Below are 27,500 nucleotides of genomic sequence, written 5' to 3'. Positions count from 1 at the left end.
GGAGTGTGCCCCTGGCTATCTGTAAATGATGTCTGAGTGTTGGAGTGTGCCCCTGGCTATCTGTAAATGATGTCTGAATGTTGGAGTGTGCCGCTGGCTATCTGTAAATGATGTCTGAGTGTTGGAGTGTGCCCCTAGCTATCTGTAAATGATGTCTGAGTGTTGGAGTGTGCCCCTAGCTATCTGTAAATGATGTCTGAGTGTTGGAGTGTGCCCCTGGCTATCCGTCAAATAAAGAAATAAATGGTGTCATCTGGTTTGCTTAACATAAGACATTTGAAATGGTTTATACTGTTACTTTTACTTTTCATACTTAACTACATTTTAGCGATTCCATTTACAGTTGAAGTCAGAAGTTTACGTGCACTTAGGTTGGAGTCATTAAAATGTGTTTTTCAACCTCAGAAAAAAATTGTAGACCTCCACAAGTCTGGTTCATCCTTGGGAGCAATTTCCAAATGCCTGAAGGTACCACGTTCATCTTTACAAACAATAGTACGCAAGTATAAACACCATGGGACCACGCAGCTGTCATACCGCTCAGGAAGGAGACGCATTCTGTCTCCTAGAAATGAATGTACCTTGGTGCAAAAAGTGCAAATCACTCACAGAATAACAGCAAGGGACCTTGTGAAGGTGCTGGAGGAAACAGGTACGAAAGTATCTATATCCACAGTAAAATGAGTCCTACATCGACATAACCTGAAAGGCCGCTCAGCAAGGAAGAAGCCATTGCTCCAAAACCGCCATAAAAAAGCCAGACTACGGTTTGCAACTGCACATGGGGACAAAGATCGTACTTTTTTGAGAAATGTCCTCTGGTCTGATGAAACAGAAATAGAACTGTTTGGCCATAATGACCATCATTATGTTTGGAGGAAAAAGTGGGAGGCTTGCAATCAGAAGAACACCATCCCAACCGTGAAGCACGGGGGTGGCAGCATCATGTTGTAGGCGTGCTTTGCTGCAGGAGGGACAGGTGCACTTCACAAAATATGGAAAATGATGTGGATATATTGAAGCAACATCTCAAGACATCAGTCAGGAAGTTAAAGCTTGGTCGCAAATGGGTCTTCCAAATGGACAATGACCACAAGCATACTTCCATAGTTGTGGCAAAATGGCTTAAGGACAACAAAGTCAAGATATTGGAGTGGCCATCACAAAGCCCTGACCTCAATCCTATAGAAAATGTGTGGGCAGAACTGAAAAAGTGTGTGCGAGCAAGGAGGCCTACAAACCTGACTCAGTTTCACCAGCTCTGTCAGGAGGAATGGGCCAAAATTCACCCAATTTATTGTGGGAAGCTTGTGGAAGGCTACCTGAATTGTTTGACCCAAGTTAAACAATTTAAAGGCAATGCTATCAAATACTAATTGAGTGTATGTAAACTTGTGACCCACTGGGAATGTGATGAAAGAAAAAGCTTAAATAAATAATTCTCTCTACTATTATTCTGACATTTAGCTTTCTTAAAATAATGTGGTGATCCTAACTGACCCAAGACAGGGAATTTTTATTAGGATTAAATGTCAGGAACTGTGAAACTGAGTTTAATTGTATTTGGCTTGTAAACTTCCGACTTCAACTGTACTTTTGATACTTGAGTATGTTTAAAACCAAATACTTTTAGACTTTTACTCAAGTAGGATTTTACTGGGTGACTTTCACTTTTACTTGAGTCATTTTCTATTATCGTTACGTTTACTCCAGTATGACAGTTGAGAACTTTTTCCACCACTGCTGATTTTACTGGTGACCAGCCTTCACTGTGTTTTCATGGTGCCTTCACTGTGTTTTCATGGTGCCTTCACTGTGTTTTCATGGTGCCTTCACTGTGTTTTCATGGTGCCTTCACTGTGTTTTCATGGTGCCTTCACTGTGTTTTCATGGTGCCTTCACTGTGTTTTCATGGTGCCTTCACTGTGTTTTCATGGTGCCTTCACTGTGTTTTCATGGTTCCTTCACTGTGTTTTCATGGTGCCTTCACTGTGTTTTCATGGTGCCTTCACTGTGTTTTCATGGTGCCTTCACTGTGTTTTCATGGTGCCTTCACTGTGTTTTCATGGTGCCTTCACTGTGTTTTCATGGTGCCTTCACTGAGTTTTCATTGTGTCTTCACGGTGCCTTCACTGTGTTTTGCTGGTGACCAGCCTTCATTGTGTTTTCATGGTGCCTTCACTGTGTTTTGCTGGTGACCAGCCTTCATTGTGTCTTCACGGTGCCATCACTGTGTTTTGCTGGTGACCAGCCTTCATTGTGTCTTCACGGTGCCTTTACTGTGTTTTGCTGGTGACCAGCCTTCATTGTGTCTTCACGGTGCCTTCACTGTGTTTTGCTGGTGACCAGCCTTCATTGAGTTTTCATGGTGTCTTCACGGTGCCTTCACTGTGTTTTGCTGGTGACCAGCCTTCATTGAGTTTTCATGGTGTCTTCACGGTGCCTTCACTGTGTTTTGCTGGTGACCAGCCTTCATTGTGTTTTCATGGTGCCTTCACTGTGTTTTGCTGGTGACCAGCCTTCATTGTGTCTTCACGGTGCCATCACTGTGTTTTGCTGGTGACCAGCCTTCATTGTGTCTTCACGGTGCCTTTACTGTGTTTTGCTGGTGACCAGCCTTCATTGTGTCTTCACGGTGCCTTCACTGTGTTTTGCTGGTGACCAGCCTTCATTGAGTTTTCATGGTGTCTTCACGGTGCCTTCACTGTGTTTTGCTGGTGACCAGCCTTCATTGAGTTTTCATGGTGTCTTCACGGTGCCTTCACTGTGTTTTGCTGGTGACCAGCCTTCACTGAGTTTTCATGGTGTCTTCACGGTGCCTTCACTGTGTTTTGCTGGTGACCAGCCTTCACTGAGTTTTCATTGTGTCTTCACGGTGCCTTCACTGTGTTTTGCTGGTGACCAGCCTTCACTGAGTTTTCATTGTGTCTTCACGGTGCCTTCACTGTGTTTTGCTGGTGACCAGCCTTCATTGAGTTTTCATTGTGTCTTCACGGTGCCTTCACTGTGTTTTGCTGGTGACCAGCCTTCATTGTGTTTTCATGGTGTCTTCACGGTGCCTTCACTGTGTTTTGCTGGTGACCAGCCTTCATTGAGTTTTCATGGTGTCTTCACGGTGCCTTCACTGTGTTTTGCTGGTGACCAGCCTTCATTGAGTTTTCATGGTGTCTTCACGGTGCCTTCACTGTGTTTTGCTGGTGACCAGCCTTCATTGTGTTTTCATGGTGCCTTCACTGTGTTTTGCTGGTGACCAGCCTTCATTGTGTCTTCACGGTGCCATCACTGTGTTTTGCTGGTGACCAGCCTTCATTGTGTCTTCACGGTGCCTTTACTGTGTTTTGCTGGTGACCAGCCTTCATTGTGTCTTCACGGTGCCTTCACTGTGTTTTGCTGGTGACCAGCCTTCATTGAGTTCGGTGTCTTCACGGTGCCTTCACTGTGTTTTGCTGGTGACCAGCCTTCATTGTGTCTTCACGGTGCCTTCACTGTGTTTTGCTGGTGACCAGCCTTCATTGTGTTTTCATGGTGCCTTCACTTTTATATTTTGCCTTTATTTAAATAGGAAAGTCAGTTAACAACAAATTCTTATTTTCAATGACGGCCTAGGAACAGTGGGTTAACTGCCTTGTTCAGGAGCAGAAGGACAGATTTTTACCTTGTCAGCTCGGTGATTCGATCTTGCAACCTTTTGGTTACCGGCCCAACGCTCTAACCACCTGCCGCCCCACTGATGACCAGCCTTCACTGTGTTTTGCTGGTGACCAGCCTTTGCTGTGTTTTGGACTCATGCTGGCTTGCAAAGTGATGTTTGAATCCTATTGGAATCCAGCCAGAGTGGGGATATCCAACAATTGGAACTGTTCTTCACTCACAACAACTTGGTTTCAGAATGACTGGCAGGGTTAAACAGAAGAATAAATAAGACCACCTTAAAACCATCTAAACTGGAACAACAACTCAGTAATGGGTGCAATAAGTCCAACGAACACATTGGATTAGTTTAGAAAAATGGATGTTATGTATCTTTGTGTAGCATAATATTAGTTAATCAGTCAATGTCAATGCAAAAACACAACAACAACAAATATATGAAAACAACCTGAGCTGTTTTTTTCCCAGCAGGCAACGTAATTGTGTGTTAGATGGCACAGTCTCAGTAGGAGGAGCCTAGTATGCTGATATTTGTTGTTACTGCATTCATTGTTACGAAACAGTACATTCTAAATACTATTTTGTATGATTAGTACTACACAGTAGGCAGTTTAAGTAATTACTGGGCAAGCCAGATTTGGGACACGGCCTGTGAGTAGTGAGTAGTTGAGGAGGGCAGTGATGGAGGGATACAGGGGGGATGGATGGATGGATGAAGGAAGGTAAGGAAGACAGAGAGAGCAAGAGGGAAAAAAAGAGAGAGTGAGAGAGAGAGAATTTAAACCATTCTTTATTGGCACATTTCAACTTATTTACATATTGAATTCAGTGCCAATTCAAATGACACACCACTACACCCTTGAGGAAGTAAAACCAGAGAAACAAACACAGGTTATTTGAGTTCATCCAACTTTATTTTTATTTGTACTCTGAACACTTGTTAAAATGTGGGGGAGCTTTATTTCAAAACTGCTGCATTAGCATGAAGCAAAGTTTCAGATGGCTGATTTACATTGTGCAATGCAGGACTTAGTTGTAGCACTAATGCATGCTGAACACAGAAATCCATTTTCCATCAAGGGGGTGTACTGTAAATAATGCTTATCCCCGATCCCAATCAAGCCTGCGTCCAGAATGGCACCCTATTCCCTTTATAGTGCATCACTTTTGACCAGGACCCATAGGGCACTATATAGGGAATAGGGTGTTATTTGGGAGACACCCGTGGACTTCTGTGTGTGGCAGCAGCAGAGCATTATGGGTCTCACTTCACAACGTAGAAGCTGTTAAAACATGTTGTAAAGTAGGAGAGTATTGAACACACAGCTCGTGGTGAAATGAAGTGTTCCTACTGTTTGCCCTGTGTAGTTGGAGGTATATTCCATATTCCCATTGAAGTCTCACACAGGCAGTGGCTGTGCTTCTGGGAGAAACACTGTCTTGTTCTCAAAGTGAATTGCTGATGTGTGATTTGCAGTAGGAGAATTGTTTGGCTTGTTTGAACTTTCCTACATGGATACTTTATTATTTAGTCCTACTTTATTATTTATCTCTAACTATATGTACATATCTTCCTCAATGACCTCGTACCCCTGCACATCCATTCAGTACTGGTACTCCTTGTATATAGCCAAGTTATCATCCACTCAGTACTGGTACCCCTCATATATAGCCACTCAGTACTGGTACTCCTTGTAAATAGCCAAGTTATCATTACTCAGTACTGGTACTCCTTGTAAATAGCCAAGTTATCATTACTCAGTACTGGTACTCCTTGTATATAGCCAAGTGATCATTACTCAGTACTGGTACTCCTTGTATATAGCCAAGTTATCATTACTCAGTACTGGTACTCCTTGTATATAGCCAAGTTATCATTACTCAGTACTGGTACTCCTTACAGACAGAATAGACAAGTTATCATTACTCAGTACTGGTACCCCTTGCAGACAGAATAGACAAGTTATCATTACTCAGTACTGGTACTCCTTGCAGACAGAATAGACAAGTTATCATTACTCAGTACTGGTACTCCTTGCAGACAGAATAGACAAGTTATCATTACTCAGTACTGGTACTCCTTGCAGACAGAATAGACAAGTTATCATTACTCAGTACTGGTACCCCTTACAGACAGAATAGACAAGTTATCATTACTCAGTACTGGTACTCCTTGTATATAGCCAAGTTATCATTACTCAGTACTGGTACTCCTTGCAGACAGAATAGACAAGTTATCATTACTCAGTACTGGTACCTCTTGCAGACAGAATAGCCAAGTTATCATTACTCAGTACTGGTACCCCTTGCAGACAGAATAGACAAGTTATCATTACTCAGTACTGGTACCCCTTGCAGACAGAATAGACAAGTTATCATTACTCAGTACTGGTACCCCTTACAGACAGAATAGACAAGTTATCATTACTCAGTACTGGTACCCCTTACAGACAGAATAGACAAGTTAGCATTACTCAGTACTGGTACCCCTTGCAGACAGAATAGACAAGTTATCATTACTCAGTACTGGTACTCCTTACAGACAGAATAGACAAGTTATCATTACTCAGTACTGGTACCCCTTACAGACAGAATAGACAAGTTATCATTACTCAGTACTGGTACTCCTTACAGACAGAATAGACAAGTTATCATTACTCAGTACTGGTACTCCTTGCAGACAGAATAGACAAGTTATCATTACTCAGTACTGGTACTCCTTGCAGACAGAATAGACAAGTTATCATTACTCAGTACTGGTACTCCTTGCAGACAGAATAGACAAGTTATCATTACTCAGTACTGGTACTCCTTGCAGACAGAATAGACAAGTTATCATGACTCATTCTGTATCTATTATTACTTTTATTATTACGTGTTTTACTTTCTATTATTTCTCTACTTTCTTTCTCTCTGCATTGTTGGGAAGGACCTGTTGGCATTTTACTGTTAGTCTCCACCTGTTGTGTACAAAGCAGGTGACAAATAACATTTGATTTGACTTCATAAAGGCTTTTTAACTGCAGATCGTTGGTCAGAGTGTCTTGGTCAATTTCAACCGGTCTATCTGTATCTTACATGTTTAGCCTCCAATCTTTAAATCATATCAAATGTTATTTGTCACATACACATGGTTAGCAGATGTCAATGTAAGCGTAGTGAAATGCTTGTAAAAAAAAAAAAGGTTTCCTGGGGTAACAATGTAAGAAATAATACATAAAACCCCAAAAAATACTGCATAGGACCTGAAGCGAGGCGACCATCTCTATCGGCGTCATTATTATCAATGCTGACGTATGCTGTAGGATGTCTGGGTTGTGAAAATCATTTTGTTCTTTCTTCTTTTCGCCCGGGCAGGAAGAGGGGATGACATCTGGACCCAGAGGATCACGAGGGCCAAAGGTAGAAAAACAACCCCTATGGTGGAGGAACAGGGCCAAAACAGGATGGCAGCCCCCTATGGTGGGGGAAGAGGGACAAAACAGACAGGCAGACCACCCAGGGTTACCACAATCTGGACTTATTATTCTCTAGCTAGATGAGGGATATTTCCTCTGGTTATGATGATCCACATTAGAAAACCTCCAAAGGACGACTAGTTCTTCTAATACCTAAAATGAACCCAGTTCATCCACTTCTGGCTCAGTTGGTAAGAGAGTGGCACTAGCAACGCCAAGGATGAGAGTTCAATTCCCACAATGATCACATACATGTAGTAAAAATCTCTGCAGTTACTGTTGTGTAAGTCTGTCAGGTGGCTTACATTATTATATTATTCACTGATGTCAGGGATCTGAAACACAGGTCCTGTTAAAGCCAGGGAACTCTCCTTTTATTGAGCTGGGTCCCAAATGGCACCCTGTTCCCTTTAATAGTCATCAAAATGAGTTCCCTGTTCCCCCCACTCTTCCCTTTAACAGTCATCAAAATGAGTTCCCTGTTCCCCCCTCTCTTCCCTTTAACAGTCATCAAAATGAGTTCCCTGTTCCCCCCTCTCTTCTCTGTCAGGGTGAGCGTGGCGTCCCTGGTGTACCAGGAGACCTAGGGGAGAAAGGAGAGCCTGGTCTGGGAGTTGAAGGACCTCCTGTGAGTACATGGCACTGGAACATTTCTCATTTTTCTCTTGTTCATACTTTATTGTCCGTTGACATTTTCACAAATAAATGTTTTGCTTTTCAAACCAATCCTCCAGAGAATCCCAGTCGTTGCAGCCCCATCTCTCTAACCTGTAGTCTTCCCAAAACTTTTCAGTTCAGTCATCTTCAGAATGGCTTGTGCATAGACTTATATATGATTTTATCCTGGTCAAATGAATGATAAAATAAAGACTATATTCAATTAACATTAATTCCAAGATTAGATTTAAAAACATTGTGGACCTTCAGCATTACACACAACTTTACCATCTATCTATCCTCTGTGAGGCTCCTGCTGCTGGTTTCAACTTCAAAAAATGCCCGCTTGAGTTTTGCCCTTTGGTTTGTTAAATAGTGAAATTCAGGGTTGTTGGAAAGCAAGGAATCAATGGAACATAGCAAAGGATGGATGTTGAAACACAGTCCTTTACTGGATCTTGGACTGAGCTGCTGTTGGTGTTAACAAGTTGGTGTGTGTGTGTGTGTGTGTGTGTGTGTGTGTGTGTGTGTGTGTGTGTGTGTGTGTGTGTGTGTGTGCGTGTGTGTGTGTGCGCTGAAGGGGTGTTGTTGTAAACAAGCTGTGTGATGTGTTCTTATAGGGCCCCATGGGACAGAGAGGAGAGAGAGGATTTGAGGTATGTGGAAGAATATCTCCTGTCCAGACACACACACACACATCCATCTGATTCCTGTGATATTAGACTATGGAACAGTACAGTACATACAGTACCTTCCAGTATTGTGCTCCTGGATGCTTAGATGAAACCTTAGTCTTCAGTCTAAAGGTTGAGGATATCAATTCTGAAACAACAATTTAATTCCAATGATATTGTAGTTTATGCATTTAAAATGAATATGCCATATAGTTTCAACAGGTCTGGTGTTAGTCTCATCAGGGCTGGTGTTAGTCTCAACATGACTGGTGTTAGTATCATCAGGTCTGGTGTTAATCTCATCAGGTCTGGTGTTAGTCTCAACAGGACTGGTGTTAGTATCATCAGGTCTGGTGTTAATCTCATCAGGTCTGGTGTTAGTCTCATCTGGACTGGTGTTAGTCTCATCAGGACTGGTGTTAGTATCATCAGGACGGGTGTTAGTCTCAACAGGACTGGTGTTAGTATCATCAGGTCTGGTGTTAATCTCATCAGGTCTGGTGTTAGTCTCATCTGGACTGGTGTTAGTCTCATCAGGACTGGTGTTAGTATCATCAGGACGGGTGTTAGTCTCAACAGGACTGGTGTTAGTATCATCAGGTCTGGTGTTAATCTCATCAGGTCTGGTGTTAGTCTCATCTGGACTGGTGTTAGTCTCATCAGGACTGGTGTTAGTATCATCAGGACGGGTGTTAGTCTCAACAGGACTGGTGTTAGTATCATCAGGTCTGGTGTTAATCTCATCAGGTCTGGTGTTAGTCTCATCTGGACTGGTGTTAGTCTCATCAGGACTGGTGTTAGTATCATCAGGACGGGTGTTAGTCTCAACAGGACTGGTGTTAGTATCATCAGGTCTGGTGTTAATCTCATCAGGTCTGGTGTTAGTCTCATCTGGACTGGTGTTAGTCTCATCAGGACTGGTGTTAGTATCATCAGGACTGGTGTTAGTCTCATCAGGACTGGTGTTAGTCTCATCAGGACTGGTGTTAGTCTCAACAGGACTGGTGTTAGTCTCATCAGGACTGGTGTTAGTCTCATCAGGACTGTTGTTAGTCTCATCAGGGCTGGTGTTAGTCTCATCAGGACTGCTGTTAGTCTCATCAGGACTGGTGTTAGTCTCAACAGGACTGGTGTTAGTTTCAACAGGTCTGGTGTCAGGCTCATCATAGACTTAGATGCATGTCTTCTTCTTTGTGAGGGTTGAGGATATATTGTATATTCTGATCCTAGGTCAGCAATCCTAATCTGAGAGGCATTTTAGATACGGGCCCTGATCTCATTACTGTGTTATGGGGGTTGTCTTCTCTCCTAGGGACCTCGTGGACCCTCCGGATTCTCAGGCCCTGCTGGGACCCCGGGGAGAGAGGTGAGTGGGATCAAGACCTTCCTTCCTCTCTTCCTCCCTTACTCATTCATCTCCTCCACTCCCCCTGTCCTCCTCTCTCTGCAGGAAGGGAGACAGTGATACTTTACATCTGGAGATAAAAAGAGAAACTAACATTCGGAGGGAAAATGTTGTCTTTCCTTTCTGTCTTCTATTCCTCTTCCTCACATCTTTTCTCCACTCCTCCTCTCTTCCTCGCATCCACTTTCCCTCTCCTCCACTTATCCACTCTTCCTCTCCTCCACCCCTTCACTCCTCCTCTCATCCTCTCTTCCTCTCCTCCTCTCTTCCTCTCTTCCTCTCCTCCACTCTTCCTCTCCTCCTCTCTTTCACTCAACCACTCCTCCTCTCCTCCTCTCTTCCTCTCCCCCATTCTTCCTCTCCTCCATACCTCCTCTCTTCCTCTCCTCCTCTCCTCCCATCCTCCTCTCTTCCTCTCCTCCTCTCCTCCACTCTTCCTCTCCTCCACTCCTCCACTCCTCCTGTCCTCCATTCTTCCTCTCCTCCACTCATCCTCTCCTCCTCTCCTCCTCTCCTCCACTCATCCACTCTTCCTCTCCTCCTCTCCTCCACTCTTCCTCTCCTCCTCTCCTCCACTCCTCCACTCTTCCTCTCCTCCACTCCTCCTCTCCTCCTCTCCTCCTCTCTTCTTCTCCTCCTCTCCTCCTCTCCTCCTCTCCTCCACTCTTCTTCTCCTCCTCTCCTCCTCGCCTCCTCTCCTCCTCTCCTCCACTCTTCTTCTCCACCACGGTCTGCAAATAAAAAGAGAAACTAACATTCTGATGAAAGATGTGTTTCCTTTATGTCTGCATGAGAAAGTAGCAACAGTTTCTGGGCACATCAGAAACACACACACAGCACCCCAACAGGATGAATGTCAAAGCGTGGGCCAAAGGGTGTGCAACGCTGTGTGTTTCTGGACACATCAGAAACACACATTTAAAGGGATCCCCTGGTCTCATAGCTGGTGACATCATTATTTCTGTCATTTAAAGGGATCCCCTGGTCGAGAAGGTCCCCCGGGTCCACCTGGCCCCCCGGGTCAACCAGTAAGTTAACCGCTCATCTCTTTCTGATCTCTCTCTCAGAGATGTACTGTGTCAGTGTCACTTGGAGGTGCTAAGCCCACTGTACCATGTTTAGGTTAAATGCCTCAAAACCACAGAAAGACAACTATTTTACAGAAAACTGAAATCACAGGAGAAGATTTGGTTACACTGTACTTGAAGGGGTTATGTATAAGGCATTCATACCACCATAAAAACAATCATGGTAACTTTGAGTGTTTCAGTATCATTCATACCACCATAAAACCAGTAATGGTAACTTTGAGTGTTTCAGTATCATTCATACCACCATAAAAACAGTCATGGTAACTTTGAGTGTTTCAGTATCATTCATACCACCATAAAACCAGTAATGGTAACTTTGAGTGTTTCAGTATCATTCATACCACCATAAAAACAGTCATGGTAACTTTGAGTGTTTCAGTATCATTCATACCACCATAAAAACAGTCATGGTAACTTTGAGTGTTTCAGTATCATTCATACCACCATAAAACCAGTAATGGTAACTTTGAGTGTTTCAGTATCATTCATACCACCATAAAACCAGTAATGGTAACTTTGAGTGTTTCAGTATCATTCATACCACCATAAAACCAGTCATGGTAACTTTGAGTGTTTCAGTATCATTCATACCACCATAAAACCAGTCATGGTAACTTTGAGTGTTTCAGTATCATTCATAAGATTTCAAGCTTCGAGTGATGCTAAGATAATTATGAGAGGTTCATTCAACTATGATCTGACTGAAAAAAGATAGTCATTATCCAAAATGTATGATGATAATTTGTCTTTCCAACAGACTGCCTTGCCAATAGTTGGAGATATGAGCTCTTTACTCAAGGTACTGGACTGTTTCATTTATTACTGTTGTGTCCTAGGATTATTCCCATCAATTGTCATTCCAACATTATTCAGTGTGGTACATAAATCATACATCATTTTGACAAGATTCATGGAAGATATTTTTGGAATACCTTGAAGTGCCAACATGTAGATCCACATTGACTGAGGGTGTAGAAACAGGTTATAATTTAGCCTGCTTTAATTGCATCAGTTACTATGATTGCACAGTTACCCACAGTGGTGTATTTCACAGTTTAAGACCTCACAGTTGAATCCAAAAACCAACTTTTCACCAGTACTAAAGCTATTAGGGTGATGTTACGGTATTATTAACAGAAGCTCAGGAGCGCCTTCATCAGGTGGTGGGGGCGAACTGCAGCTAGAAATTCAAGAAATTGGAAATCCACTATGGAAATGCATTATTATATTCAACAGGAATCCTTGAAATGTCCTAAGAAGAATGCTGTTGTTCAATACATCCCTCCTGGAGTACACAGTGTGCAAAATGGTACCCTATTCCCTACACTGTGAACTACTTTTGACCAGAGAGCTACGGCTGGGCTCTTGTCAACAGCAGTCCACTATATATGGAATAGGGCTCTGGTCAACAGTAGTGCACTACATAGGGAATAGGGCTCTGGTCAACAGTAGTGCACTATATAGGGAATATGTATCTGGTCAACAGTAGTGCACTATATCGGGAATAGGGCTTTCTGTTGTCAGTTGTTTGTTCTCACGGCAACCTTGTTACTTTGTCTTTAAGGGACAATACTTTTCTCCTTTTCTATCTATCTCTCCAACACTCCCACGCCTTGTTGATGTATCTGGACAATGTACACTCTTCTCTCTCTCTTCTCTCTCCGTCTGTCTCTTCTCTCTCTCTGTGTCTCTTCTCTCTGTCCATCTATCTCTCCAACACTCCCACGCCTTGTTGATGTATCTGGACATACATTCTTCTCTCTCTCCGTCTATCACTTCTCTCTCTCTGTCTCTTCTCTCTCTCTTCTCTCTGTCCGTCTGTCTCTTCTCTCTCTCCGTCTGCCTCTTCTCTCTCTTCTCTCTGTCCGTTTGTCTCTTCTCTCTTCGTCTGTCTCTTCTCTCTCTCGTCTCTCTTCTCTCTGTCTGTCTCTTCTCTCTCTCGTCTCTCTTCTCTCTGTCTGTCTCTTCTCTCTCTCGTCTCTCTTTCTTCGTCTGTCTCTTCTCTCTCTCGTCTCTCTTCTCTCTTCGTCTGTCTCCTCTCTCTCTTCTCTCTTCGTCTGTCTCTTCTCTCTCTGTCTCTCTTCTCTCTCAACGTCTGTCTTCTCTCTCTTCTCTGTGTTTGTGTGATTACTGTTTGGTTGTGATAAATGCTAGTTCCTCTCAGCCAGCCAAGATGAATGCACATCCATCCATTCATCCCTCTCTTTTCAGTCAGAGAAGAAAGGATGTGTATTTAAAACAGGATTGTGTTTGCTGATTTTTAAAGATGACAACAACATCTAGCTCCAGCTGTTTGCAGAGTGACTGAGTGGACTGACAGTAGTTAGATAACGTTTATCTGATGCCTTGATTCTCTCCTGCTGCAGAGAGAGAGAGAGAGAGAGAGAGAGAGAGAGAGAGAGAGAGAGAGAGAGAGAGAGAGAGAGAGAGAGAGAGAGAGAGAGAGAGAGAGAGAGAGAGAGAGAGAGAGAGAGAGAGAGATTTTATTCTACCAGACCAAAGAAAGGGAGCCCAGTTAAATGAATAAAGTTTCCAAGCTTTTAGCTGTTCAAAGCAGATTGACATTTATTGTCATGAATCTTGTCCTGGAGGCAGAACTGAGCAATATCCACTAGATTAGCCAGCTGCAAAGTCAAAATTGGCTATGTTGTAAAAACTAATTTAAACAAAAATGTGATTTTTGGTCTTAGTTTAGGTTTAGCAGTGTGGTTAAGATTGTTAGATTTAAAATCAGATTTTATGACTTTGTGGCTGTGACCACTCTGCAGAGCTGCCTCCAGAGCAAGATTCATAACAAAAAAATGCTAACCTGCCTGTTTAAAGGGCTTTTTTACAATGTGCTGCTGACTTGACTCTGCGTCATTCAACGTGATGAGCTGAATGACAACCCTCCCCAAGAATAGCTTTTCTCAGTTTCTTCACTTTAATTGACAGAGTTTGGTCACTTTACAACAGATGGTATTTGGTATTTCACACTGAAAGGAGCACTTAACTGAATTGGACCTTTTTATTTCAAGACACTTCGCTCAAGTCTCTATCAGAAAAAAAGATTTGTACTCCTAAGTTCCATAAAATATCTTCCCACTGCTCTTCTCTGATGAGTGTAAATGCCAGTGACACAAGGGGTCATATAGCCTTCATGCTGTATAAACAGTGTTGATATCCATCTCCAGATAAATGGCTGGACGTGGAACATATTCAGAGAACCTATGTGTTCTTCATTTGAGGCTGCTGAGGGGAGGACAGCTCATAGAAATGTCTGGAATGGAATGAAACACATGGAAACCATTCCACTATTCCGCTCCAGTCATTACCACGAACCCGTCCTCCCTAATTCAGGTGCCACCAGCCTCCTGTGGTGTTCTTCTACTGTGTGTACACTGAGGAACACCTGGTCTTTCCATGACATAGACTGACCAGGTGAATCCAGGTGAAAGCTATGATCCCTTATTGATGTCATTTGTTAAATCCACTTCAATCAGTGTAGACGAAGGGGAGGAGACAGGTTAAATAAGGATTTTCAAGCCTTTAGACAATTGAGACATGGATTGTGTATGTGTGCCATTCAGAGGGTGAATGGACAAGACAAAACATTTAAGTGCCTTTGAACGGGTTATGGTAGTAGGTGCCAGGCACACCGGTTTGTGTCAAGAACTACAATACTGCTGGGTTTTTCATTCTGAACAGTTTCCCATGTGTATCAAGAATGGTCCACCACCCAAAGGACATCCAGCCAACTTGACAAAACTGTTGGAAGCATTGGAGTCAACATGGGCCAACATGTGGAATGCTTTCGACACCTTGTAGAGTCGATGCCCCGACGTATTTAGGCTGTTCTGAGGGCAAAAGGGGGAGGTGCAACTCAATATTAGGAGGATGTCCTTAATGTTTTATACACTCAGTGTATAATCATAGCATTGTTCTATGAAGTAAGTGCCTCTGGGTAACTGATACAGTTGAACCTAATTATCTTCAGCAGAGTACAGAATGTCTGCTGCTGTAGGGAAAGTACACTTCAACAACTCCACAGGGGCAGAGTACAGAATGACTGCTGCTGTAGGGAAAGTACACTTCAACAACTCCACAGTGTCAGAGTACAGAATGTCTGCTGCTGTAGGGAAAGTACACTTCAACAACTCCACAGTGTCAGAGTACAGCATGTCTGCTGCTGTAGGGAAAGTACACTTCAACAACTCCACAGTGTCAGAGTACAGAATGTCTGCTGCTGTAGGGAAAGTACACTTCAACAACTCCACAGTGTCAGAGTACAGAATGTCTGCTGCTGTAGGGAAAGTACACTTCAACAACTCCACAGTGTCAGAGTACAGAATGTCTGCTGCTGTAGGGAAAGTACACTTCAACAACTCCACAGTGTCAGAGTACAGAATGTCTGCTGCTGTAGGGAAAGTACACTTCAACAACTCCACAGTGTCTCTCCACTCCACAGTGTACAGAGTATCTCTCCCCTCCACAAGAGTACAGAGTATCTCTCCCCTCCACAAGAGTACAGAGTATCTCTCCACTCCACAAGAGTACAGAGTATCTCTCCCCTCCACAAGAGTACAGAGTATCTCTCCACTCCACAAGAGTACAGAGTATCTCTCCACTCCACAGTGTACAGAGTATCTCTCCACTCCACAGAGTACAGAGTATCTCTCCCCTCCACAGAGTACAGAGTATCTCTCCACTCCACAGTGTACAGAGTATCTCTCCCCTCCACAAGAGTACAGAGTATCTCTCCCCTCCACAAGAGTACAGAGTATCTCTCCCCTCCACAAGAGTACAGAGTATCTCTCCACTCCACAAGAGTACAGAGTATCTCTCCCCTCCACAAGAGTACAGAGTATCTCTCCACTCCACAAGAGTACAGAGTATCTCTCCTCTCCACAAGAGTACAGAGTATCTCTCCACTCCACAAGAGTACAGAGTATCTCTCCCCTCCACAAGAGTACAGAGTATCTCTCCACTCCACAAGAGTACAGAGTATCTCTCCACTCCACAAGAGTACAGAGTATCTCTCCCCTCCACAAGAGTACAGAGTATCTCTCCTCTCCACAAGAGTACAGAGTATCTCCACTCCACAGTGTACAGAGTATCTCTCCCCTCCACAGAGTAGAGTATCTCTCCACTCCACAGTGTACAGAGTATCTCTCCACTCCACAGTGTACAGAGTATAAGTGGGATATAATACCTTCCCCAGACAGGGCTGATTTCCCAGACAGGGCTGATTTCCCAGACAGGGCTGATTTCCCAGACACAGACTAAGCCTAACTATTTCAATGTAAATAAGTGTTACTCAGTGAAACCTGAACTGGATGGGAGACTGGGATATTTCAAATGATCCCCAAAATGTCACAGTCAGTTAGAGAGTGGGTGGGAAATAGGACAATGTCGGGTTCTCAGTCTGCTCACATTAACTTCAATGTTTTGGAAACGTTGAGAGAACATTAAGACATCTCCCATGCTGCTCTTCGACCCAGGGGAGATGGAATACAAACAAAAGGAGCACTGCATTTCCCTGCTGTGACTCAGTGAGATGACAGATATCTGGTCTGTATGACCGTACCTCTCCCCCCCCGCTGTGTGTTAGCAGAATGCCTGCACTGTGTGCCAGACCAGAGTGCCAGGTCTGTCTGGGCAGAAGGGCGAGAAGGGAACCCATGGAGCGACAGGAGTGCAAGGCATGGTGGGAGAAAAGGTGAGTGTCTGATTATCTTTACTGTGTGTGTGTGTGTGTGTGTGTGTGTGTGTGTGTGTGTGTGTGTGTGTGTGTGTGTGTGTGTGTGTGTGTGTGTGTGTGTGTGTGTGTGTGTGTGTGTGTGTGTGTGTGTGTGTGTGTGTGTGTGTCTCTGCCTGCCTAGAAGGGTGAGAATGGAACCCTTGGGGACAGGTTGTGTGGGTTGGGGTTTGTGTGTGTGTCTTTCTCTGTGCATGTGTTCTTGCGTGCATTGATTTGCGTGTGTGTGTCCATCCTAAAAAGGGGGATCCAGGAGTGCGAGGACCTCTCGGTAATCCAGGAAAAGAAGGTCCAAAGGTAGGAAACAACGTGCCATCCTGATTATAATGGTTGTGTTCTAAATGGCAGCCTATTCCCTATTATAATGTATGTGTTCTAAATGGCAGCCTATTCCCTACATAGTGCACTATAATCCTCTGGTGAAAAGTAATGCCCTGTGTAAAGGATTAGGAGGCCATTTGGGACACAGACAATGTATATAGAATTACTTTCCACCTTACAAATACTCCATTCACTCCATTCATTGCAAATCTCAGCATGCCAAAGTGAATTAGAGAAGATAATAGCTGTAATAGCATTAAGACTGGTGCATAACATCGCTGGGGACTACACTTCCTCTTCAGGTTATTATTCAACATGGTTCTATCCAGTGTTGCTATTGATTTTCAGTTGAATTGTTTTCATAATACTTCCTACGGATAAATACCCTCTTCATAATGCATTATAAGGGCATTTATAATGCCTTATAAACTATGCATAATATGCTATACTCTATGACATAGGATCTCATAGTTGTTCATATTTCTTTTCATCAGAGAGATTTAGGAAGATTCAGACATTTACAGTGTTAGTCCAGCACATTCGTATCATCAGAGCTGCTGGCTGCAGACGTGGTTGCCATGGATACACAGCAGTGTCCTGTATTAGTAAAATTACCCAAGCAGTCGGTTCTAATTGGCTCTATTAGAAACAAGAAGTCGAAGTGACATGTATGACCACCCGTCATGCCACTGGTTTGAGACTATTAGAAGGTTTGGAGAGAACATACTGTATATTATGGTGGTAGATATTTGTTGTTTCACAAGCAAACACATTAAGAAAAGGTTTATATAGAATTAAACTTGATTTGGCCATTTTTGGACTATTTACTGTTGTTACTGTTTACTCATTCACTGATGTTGTTACTGTTTACTCATTCACTGATGTTGTTACTGTTTACTCATTCACTGATGTTGTTACTGTTTACTCATTCACTGATGTTGTTACTGTTTACTCATTCACTGATGTTGTTACTGTTTACTCATTCACTGATGTTGTTACTGTTTACTCATTCACTGATGTTGTTACTGTTTACTCATTCACTGATGTTGTTACTGTTTACTCATTCACTGATGTTGTTACTGTTTACTCATTCACTGATGTTGTTACTGTTTACTCATTCACTGATGTTGTTACTGTTTACTCATTCACTGATGTTGTTACTGTTTACTCATTCACTGATGTTGTTACTGTTTACTCATTCACTGATGTTGTTACTGTTTACTCATTCACTGATGTTGTTACTGTTTACTCATTCACTGATGTTGTTACTGTTTACTCATTCACTGATGTTGTTACTGTTTACTCATTCACTGATGTTGTTACTGTTTACTCATTCACTGATGTTGTTACTGTTTACTCATTCACTGATGTTGTTACTGTTTACTCATTCACTGATGTTGTTACTGTTTACTCATTCACTGATGTTGTTACTGTTTACTCATTCACTGATGTTGTTACTGTTTACTCATTCACTGATGTTGTTACTGTTTACTCATTCACTGATGTTGTTACTGTTTACTCATTCACTGATGTTGTTACTGTTTACTCATTCACTGATGTTGTTACTGTTTACTCATTCACTGATGTTGTTACTGTTTACTCATTCACTGATGTTGTTACTGTTTACTCATTCACTGATGTTGTTACTGTTTACTCATTCACTGATGTTGTTTGCTGTTCTAGGGGATGAAAGGAGAGAGAGGATTCCCTGGACCTAGTGGAGACAAAGGAGATGAGGTGGGTTTCAGACCTGTCCTGGGGCCAATACATGAATCATATACTTTAACATGCTTGAGTGTGCTTGAAAGTACACTACATCAAATCAAATCAAATCTGGAACCGGTGCACCTGGCACCAACGATCATATCACGCTCAAAGTCGCTTAGGTCACTAGTTTTACCCTTTGTAACGTTCAGTCGATCAGTAACTGAATGCCTCAATGTCTCAATGCCTGCTTTATATAGCAAGCCACGGCCACGTGACTCATCTTGCCCCATGTACAACAGAATCAATGGAATAGTCCCGAAAATGCAAACGAGGTTAACTCTCCTCTTGTCCTTCTTGTAAACCTACCAGTTAGGCTATCATACACTAACTATTACACAGGAAGTGACAATGATTGTTCTCTGGTGTTTCCTGTCTTTCTCAGGGCTCTCCTGGAGTTCCAGGAATTCTGGGTGCAACAGGCCGTACTGGATCCCCTGTAAGCAAAACAAATCATCAATCGCATGAAATCATCTTCCTCTTCATCCCTAGTTGTAATGCATGTGTAGTACTGTGTTGCTCATACAAGAACAATCCCTGAGAACACCATACTCATTGTTTGGTCCCTATTTTCTCTCATCCACTTTCTATATTTAGTTTGTGACCCAGTTAATTGATGTACTTTGTTTCTATTTGCAGGGTGTCATTGGCAGACCTGGGCCAATGGGTCAGCCGGGAACAAAGGGAGAGCGGGTAAGAAAGAGACGTTGTGTGTACACGCACTGTATGAATATACAGTCGCTAGTGAAGACTACGCACACTTGCATGGTCTTCATACCTTGCTACCTTAAAATTAAATCTACAAAGGGATTCAATTTGATTTTTCCCTATGGAGCTACACAACCTACTCCAAAGTGAAAGAAAAATGATAGATAATTTTACAAATTACTTAGAAACACAAAATGATGAATTGATTGCGTATGTTTTCACTTTTACTTAGTGGAAGCACCTTTGGCTGCCATTAAAGCTGGGAATCATTCTGAATAAGATTCTACCAAGCTTGCACAACTCTTAGAACAACATGCACTCAGTGGCCAGTTTATTAGGTACCGGGTCAGACCCCCCTTTACCTCCTGAACAGACTGAATTCTTTGGGGTATGGAAACATTGCTCACTTGGTATCAAGGGACCTAACATGTGCCAGGAAAACATTCCCCACACAACTGCACCACCGTCACCAGATTGTACCATTGATACCAGGCAGAATGGGGCCATGGACTCATGCTGCTTATGTCAAATCCTAACTCTGCCATCAGCATGATGCAACAGCAACTGCTGCAATAGCCCATCTGTGAAAAAGACAGACAAGTTGTGCGTTCCGAGATGCCGTTCTGCACACCACTGTTGTACTGCACCAATATTTACCTGTTTGTAGCCCTCTTGTTAGCTTGCACGATTATTACCGTTCTCCTTCGGCCTCTCTCATCAACAAGCTGTTTTCGCCCATGGGACTGCCGCTGACTGGATGGTTTTTGTTTGTCGCACCATTCTCAGTAAACCCTAGACACTGTCGTGCGTGAAAAGGCCAGGATGCCGGACGTTTCTGAGATAATGGAACCAGCTCGCCTGCCACCGACGATCATACCACGCTCAAAGTCACTTAGGTCACTGGTTTTGCCCATTGTAACATTCAATTGAACAGTAAATGAATGCCTCAAGGCTTGTCTGTCTGCTTTACGTAGCGAGCCACGGCCACATGACTCACTGTCTGTAGGAGTGAACCATTTTCGTGAACAGGTTGTTGTACCTAATAAACTGGCCGCCGGGTGTATATCCATTGTTTTTGTTAAAATTGCTCAAGCTCAGTAAATTTGGTTGGGAATCATTGATGGACAGCAATATTCAAACCTTGTCTTTAATTTTTCAATCAGATTGAAGCCAGGACAGAGACTAGACCACTCAGGAACACTAAACACCTCTTGGAAAGCCATTCTGTTGTGTCCTTGGCATCATTTTGTGTGTGTGCAAGTGTCCCACAGAACTCTATCCCAGGGTTAGGTATTCAGAAGAGGGTTTCCTCTACCTTTTACCTGGGCTTTGCTCCTTTCATATTTCTTTAGATCCTGACAGCCTCCCAGGCCACTACAATACTAGACAATACAAAGGAATCAAAACCATTGCATTCACTCCACATTACTGGCCCGTATGGTAAAGGAAGCCTGTGTTAAAAAAATCCACTCCAAATGATTGATTCTGTTTGCAACAATACCATTAAGTAATACTGCAAGACAACACAGCAAAGACATTACGTTTTTGGCCTAAAATAAAAACTACAGGTTTGGGTCAAATCCAATACAACATAACACAAAGCAAACACTCTGTATTTTCAAGTATTGTGGTTGGCAGCATCATGTTATGGGTATGCTTGTCATCGCCAGGGACTGGGGAGTTTGTCACGATCAAGCAATGGAATTATATTGCCCTAAGAGTTGTGGAAAGTTGGTAGAATCTTATTCAAAATGATTCACAGCTGTAACAGCAGCCAAAAGGTGCTTCTACCAAGTATGAACTCTGGGCTGTGAAGACATACACAATCAATACATCTTTGTTTTTTGTTTTCTTTATTAATTAGAAATCTTTTATATACATTTCTTTCACTTTGAAGATGTGGAGTAGGTTGTGTAGACCTGTAGCAAAAAAATCTAATGAAATCCATTTTTTGATTTCATTTTAAGGGGGCAAAATGTGAAGACTGTGCCATTGGTGTACAGACTTTCACTAGGCACTGTACTGTACATGTCTACTTTATGTTCTAAATATAGGGAGTTAGTACATACAGGGTCATGTTTTATTCAGGCATGTGGCCTGACATGCCAAGAGCTGTTCTGATAGTCTAAGATGGAAACAATGCCTTACGTCTTATTTAGTGCTATCTCAAAGAGCATCAATAATGGGTTATTGTAGTACTCAAGGATTAATGTTATTTTCTTAAAAAGCACATAATACCTTATGGATTTCTCTTCAGTTTTGTTGTTGAAAGAATGCCATAGGCCTGGTCTTGTCGGTGGATTGGGGTGGCGTGCTGTGTGCCAGTTAAGTAGCCTTGCAAGAGGCTTGTGCAAGCCAGAACAGCTCACAGGATCTCCTGTTTCTGTAGCGTGAGGCAGGTTGATGTACAAGTACCCCCCTTGTACAGGACACTGGTTTATCGCAGGGCCTTACCCCCAATCTATCTCAAATTCAACAGAGCTAGTATGTCCCTCTTCTCAAATACTGTACCTCTGCAATAGACTTGTATTATCAGTCATGCCATGTCCCAAAGATTAGGATTGTCACTGTGTCTAATGTGTGGGTAAATATGGGTAAAGAGGTATTCTTAGATTATTGGGATCTAAAACTGAAGAAATGTGTTCCCCAGTGACTGACTGGAAAGCATTATCCCTCTCATGGTTTGTTCTGTCTGTGTGTGTGTGTGTGTGTGTGTGTGTGTGTGTGTGTGTGTGTGTGTGTGTGTGTGTGTGTGTGTGTGTGTGTGTGTGTGTGTGTGTGTGTGTGTGTGTGTGTGTGTGTGTGTGTGTGTGTGTGTGTGTGTGTGTGTGTGTGTCCTACAGGGCAGTGAAGGCTCCCCTGGAAGGCCAGGACTACCAGGCCCCCCAGTAAGTTATCCAAACCATCACTGAGATCTCTGTGTGTGTGTGTGTATACAGACGGTGTGTGTGTGTTGTTGAGTCATTGGTGAGATGTGTCAACAGTTTTCATGTCTATGAATGATGACACCAGTTCAAGCTACCTTTGCTCAATTACTAGCGTCCTTTTGAATGGCTGGTCACACAACACATCATTTAAAAGGACAGTGAGATTGGCTTATTGCTTTGAAGGACACCATGTTTTCTTCTGTCTACTTGAGAGAATGTTTTTCCTGTTCTTTCTTCCTTCCTGGAAATCAAATCAAATACAATTTCACATACACATATTTTGCAGATGTTATTGTGGGTGTAGCGAAATGCTTGTGTTCCTAGCTCCAACAGTGCAGTAGTGTCTAACAGTGCAGTAGTGTCTAACAGTGCAGTAGTGTCTAACAGTGCAGTAGTATCTAACAGTGCAGTAGTGTATAACAGTGCAGTAGTATCTAACAGTGCAGTAGTGTCTAACAGTGCAGTAGTATCTAACAGTGCAGTAGTGTCTAACAGTGCAGTAGTGTCTAACAGTGCAGTAGTGTCTAACAGTGCAGTAGTATCTAACAGTGCAGTAGTGTCTAACAGTGCAGTAGTGTCTAACAGTGCAGTAGTATCTAACAGTGCAGTAGTATCTAACAGTGCAGTAGTATCTAACAGTGCAGTAGTGTCTAACAGTGCAGTAGTATCTAACAGTGCAGTAGTATCTAACAGTGCAGCAGTGTCTAACAGTGCAGTAGTGTCTAACAGTGCAGTAGTGTCTAACAGTGCAGTAGTATCTAACAGTGCAGTAGTATCTAACAGTGCAGTAGTATCTAACAGTACAGTAGTGTCTAACAGTGCAGTAGTATCTAACAGTGCAGTAGTGTCTAACAGTGCAGTAGTATCTAACAGTGCAGTAGTATCTAACAGTGCAGTAGTGTATAACAGTGCAGTAGTGTCTAACAGTACAGTAGTGTCTAACAGTACAGTAGTGTCTAACAGTACAGTAGTATCTAACAGTGCAGTAGTGTCTAACAGTGCAGTAGTATCTAACAGTGCAGTAGTGTCTAACAGTGCAGTAGTGTCTAACAGTGCAGTAGTATCTAACAGTGCAGTAGTGTCTAACAGTGCAGTAGTATCTAACAGTGCAGTAGTGTCTAACAGTTCAGTAGTGTCTAACAGTGCAGTAGTGTCTAACAGTGCAGTAGTATCTAACAGTGCAGTAGTGTCTAACAGTACAGTAGTGTCTAACAGTACAGTAGTGTCTAACAGTGCAGTAGTATCTAACAGTGCAGTAGTGTCTAACAGTTCAGTAGTATCTAACAGTGCAGTAGTGTCTAACAGTGCAGTAGTGTCTAACAGTGCAGTAGTATCTAACAGTGCAGTAGTGTCTAACAGTGCAGTAGTGTCTAACAGTGCAGTAGTATCTAACAGTGCAGTAGTGTCTAACAGTGCAGTAGTGTCTAACAGTGCAGTAGTGTCTAACAGTACAGTAGTGTCTAACAGTGCAGTAGTGTCTAACAGTGCAGTAGTATCTAACAGTGCAGTAGTGTCTAACAGTGCAGTAGTGTTTAACAGTACAGTAGTATCTAACAGTGCAGTAGTATCTAACAGTGCAGTAGTATCTAACAGTGCAGTAGTATCTAACAGTGCAGTAGTGTCTAACAGTGCAGTAGTGTCTAACAGTGCAGTAGTATCTAACAGTGCAGTAGTGTCTAACAGTGCAGTAGTATCTAACAGTGCAGTAGTATCTAACAGTGCAGTAGTATCTAACAGTGCAGTAGTGTCTAACAGTGCAGTAGTGTCTAACAGTGCAGTAGTGTCTAACAGTGCAGTAGTATCTAACAGTGCAGTAGTGTCTAACAGTGCAGTAGTGTTTAACAGTACAGTAGTATCTAACAGTGCAGTAGTATCTAACAGTGCAGTAGTATCTAACAGTGCAGTAGTATCTAACAGTGCAGTAGTGTCTAACAGTGCAGTAGTGTCTAACAGTGCAGTAGTATCTAACAGTGCAGTAGTGTCTAACAGTGCAGTAGTATCTAACAGTGCAGTAGTGTCTAACAGTGCAGTAGTATCTAACAGTGCAGTAGTGTCTAACAGTTCAGTAGTATCTAACAGTGCAGTAGTATCTAACAGTGCAGTAGTGTCTAACAGTGCAGTAGTGTCTAACAGTTCAGTAGTGTCTAACAGTGCAGTAGTGTCTAACAGTTCAGTAGTGTCTAACAGTGCAGTAGTATCTAACAGTGCAGTAGTATCTAACAGTGCAGTAGTATCTAACAGTGCAGTAGTGTCTAACAGTGCAGTAGTGTCTAACAGTGCAGTTGTGTCTAACAGTGCAGTAGTGTCTAACAGTGCAGTAGTATCTAACAGTGCAGTAGTGTCTAACAGTGCAGTAGTATCTAACAGTGCAGTAGTATCTAACAGTGCAGTAGTATCTAACAGTGCAGTAGTGTCTAACAGTGCAGTAGTGTCTAACAGTGCAGTAGTGTCTAACAGTGCAGTAGTATCTAACAGTGCAGTAGTATCTAACAGTGCAGTAGTGTATAACAGTGCAGTAGTATCTAACAGTGCAGTAGTGTCTAACAGTGCAGTAGTGTCTAACAGTGCAGTAGTGTCTAACAGTGCAGTAGTATCTAACAGTGCAGTAGTATCTAACAGTGCAGTAGTGTCTAACAGTGCAGTAGTATCTAACAGTGCAGTAGTATCTAACAGTGCAGTAGTGTCTAACAGTGCAGTAGTATCTAACAGTGCAGTAGTGTCTAACAGTGCAGTAGTATCTAACAGTGCAGTAGTATCTAACAGTGCAGTAGTGTCTAACAGTGCAGTAGTATCTAACAGTGCAGTAGTATCTAACAGTGCAGTAGTGTCTAACAGTTCAGTAGTATCTAACAGTGCAGTAGTATCTAACAGTGCAGTAGTATCTAACAGTGCAGTAGTGTCTAACAGTGCAGTAGTATCTAACAGTGCAGTAGTATCTAACAGTACAGTAGTATCTAACAGTGCAGTAGTGTATAACAGTGCAGTAGTGTCTAACAGTACAGTAGTGTCTAACAGTACAGTAGTGTCTAACAGTGCAGTAGTATCTAACAGTGCAGTAGTGTCTAACAGTGCAGTAGTGTCTAACAGTGCAGTAGTGTCTAACAGTGCAGTAGTATCTAACAGTGCAGTAGTATCTAACAGTGCAGTAGTGTATAACAGTGCAGTAGTATCTAACAGTGCAGTAGTGTATAACAGTGCAGTAGTATCTAACAGTGCAGTAGTATCTAACAGTGCAGTAGTGTATAACAGTGCAGTAGTATCTAACAGTGCAGTAGTATCTAACAGTGCAGTAGTGTCTAACAGTGCAGTAGTGTCTAACAGTTCAGTAGTATCTAACAGTGCAGTAGTGTCTAACAGTACAGTAGTGTCTAACAGTGCAGTAGTGTCTAACAGTGCAGTAGTATCTAACAGTGCAGTAGTGTCTAACAGTGCAGTAGTGTCTAACAGTGCAGTTGTGTCTAACAGTGCAGCAGTGTCTAACAGTGCAGTAGTGTCTAACAGTGCAGTAGTATCTAACAGTGCAGTAGTATCTAACAGTGCAGTAGTGTATAACAGTGCAGTAGTATCTAACAGTGCAGTAGTGTCTAACAGTGCAGTAGTGTCTAACAGTGCAGTAGTGTCTAACAGTGCAGTAGTATCTAACAGTGCAGTAGTGTCTAACAGTGCAGTAGTATCTAACAGTGCAGTAGTGTATAACAGTGCAGTAGTGTCTAACAGTGCAGTAGTATCTAACAGTACAGTAGTATCTAACAGTGCAGTAGTATCTAACAGTGCAGTAGTGTATAACAGTGCAGTAGTATCTAACAGTACAGTAGTGTCTAACAGTGCAGTAGTATCTAACAGTGCAGTAGTGTATAACAGTGCAGTAGTGTATAACAGTGCAGTAGTATCTAACAGTACAGTAGTGTCTAACAGTGCAGTAGTATCTAACAGTGCAGTAGTGTATAACAGTGCAGTAGTGTATAACAGTGCAGTAGTATCTAACAGTGCAGTAGTGTCTAACAGTACAGTAGTGTCTAACAGTGCAGTAGTATCTAACAGTGCAGTAGTGTCTAACAGTACAGTAGTGTATAACAGTGCAGTAGTATCTAACAGTACAGTAGTGTCTAACAGTGCAGTAGTATCTAACAGTGCAGTAGTGTATAACAGTGCAGTAGTGTATAACAGTGCAGTAGTATCTAACAGTGCAGTAGTGTCTAACAGTGCAGTAGTGTCTAACAGTTCAGTAGTATCTAACAGTGCAGTAGTGTCTAACAGTGCAGTAGTGTCTAACAGTGCAGTAGTGTCTAACAGTGCAGTAGTATCTAACAGTGCAGTAGTATCTAACAGTGCAGTAGTATCTAACAGTACAGTAGTGTCTAACAGTGCAGTAGTGTATAACAGTGCAGTAGTATCTAACAGTGCAGTAGTGTCTAACAGTGCAGTAGTGTCTAACAGTGCAGTAGTATCTAACAGTGCAGTAGTATCTAACAGTGCAGTAGTATCTAACAGTACAGTAGTGTCTAACAGTGCAGTAGTGTATAACAGTGCAGTAGTATCTAACAGTGCAGTAGTGTCTAACAGTACAGTAGTATCTAACAGTGCAGTAGTATCTAACAGTGCAGTAGTATCTAACAGTGCAGTAGTGTATAACAGTGCAGTAGTATCTAACAGTGCAGTAGTGTCTAACAGTGCAGTAGTATCTAACAGTGCAGTAGTGTCTAACAGTACAGTAGTGTCTAACAGTGCAGTAGTGTATAACAGTGCAGTAGTATCTAACAGTGCAGTAGTGTCTAACAGTGCAGTAGTGTCTAACAGTGCAGTAGTGTCTAACAGTGCAGTAGTATCTAACAGTGCAGTAGTATCTAACAGTGCAGTAGTGTCTAACAGTGCAGTAGTATCTAACAGTGCAGTAGTGTCTAACAGTGCAGTAGTGTCTAACAGTGCAGTAGTGTCTAACAGTGCAGTAGTGTCTAACAGTGCAGTAGTGTCTAACAGTGCAGTAGTGTCTAACAGTGCAGTAGTGTCTAAAAATGATTCACAAATTACACACAAATCTAAAATTAAAAGAATGGAATTAAGAAATATATTAATATTATTTTGAGCAATATCGGAGTGGCATTGACTA

General features: G+C 42.4%; 1 protein-coding gene across 6 annotated transcripts in view; it reads left to right on the top strand.

The window, feature by feature from the left end:
- The window catches only part of LOC106560244 (collagen alpha-1(XIX) chain), a 242,966-nt gene that overhangs the window by 158,170 nt on the left and 57,296 nt on the right, over positions 1-27,500 (top strand). For 5 of the 6 annotated variants that reach the window (XR_006760420.1, XM_045701046.1, XM_045701043.1 and 2 more), the window contains 12 exons: positions 7,009-7,053; positions 7,660-7,737; positions 8,387-8,422; positions 9,753-9,806; positions 10,820-10,873; positions 11,694-11,735; positions 16,527-16,634; positions 16,917-16,970; positions 18,678-18,731; positions 19,144-19,197; positions 19,398-19,451; positions 22,310-22,354. Coding sequence is in view for 5 of the 6 variants with exons in the window: in XM_045701046.1 (XP_045557002.1) it covers positions 7,009-7,053; positions 7,660-7,737; positions 8,387-8,422; positions 9,753-9,806; positions 10,820-10,873; positions 11,694-11,735; positions 16,527-16,634; positions 16,917-16,970; positions 18,678-18,731; positions 19,144-19,197; positions 19,398-19,451; positions 22,310-22,354 (678 nt within the window). In the remaining variant the exon portion in view is untranslated. The remainder of the gene's footprint in view (positions 1-7,008; positions 7,054-7,659; positions 7,738-8,386; positions 8,423-9,752; positions 9,807-10,819; positions 10,874-11,693; positions 11,736-16,526; positions 16,635-16,916; positions 16,971-18,677; positions 18,732-19,143; positions 19,198-19,397; positions 19,452-22,309; positions 22,355-27,500) is intronic. The other variant, XM_045701045.1, reaches the window with a different exon arrangement.

Source organism: Salmo salar, chromosome ssa18 (assembly GCF_905237065.1).
Source record: "Salmo salar chromosome ssa18, Ssal_v3.1, whole genome shotgun sequence".
Taxonomy (NCBI): Eukaryota; Metazoa; Chordata; class Actinopteri; order Salmoniformes; family Salmonidae; genus Salmo; species Salmo salar.
Note: the sequence above shows the minus strand (reverse complement) of the source record. Positions and strands in the feature narration are given on the sequence as shown.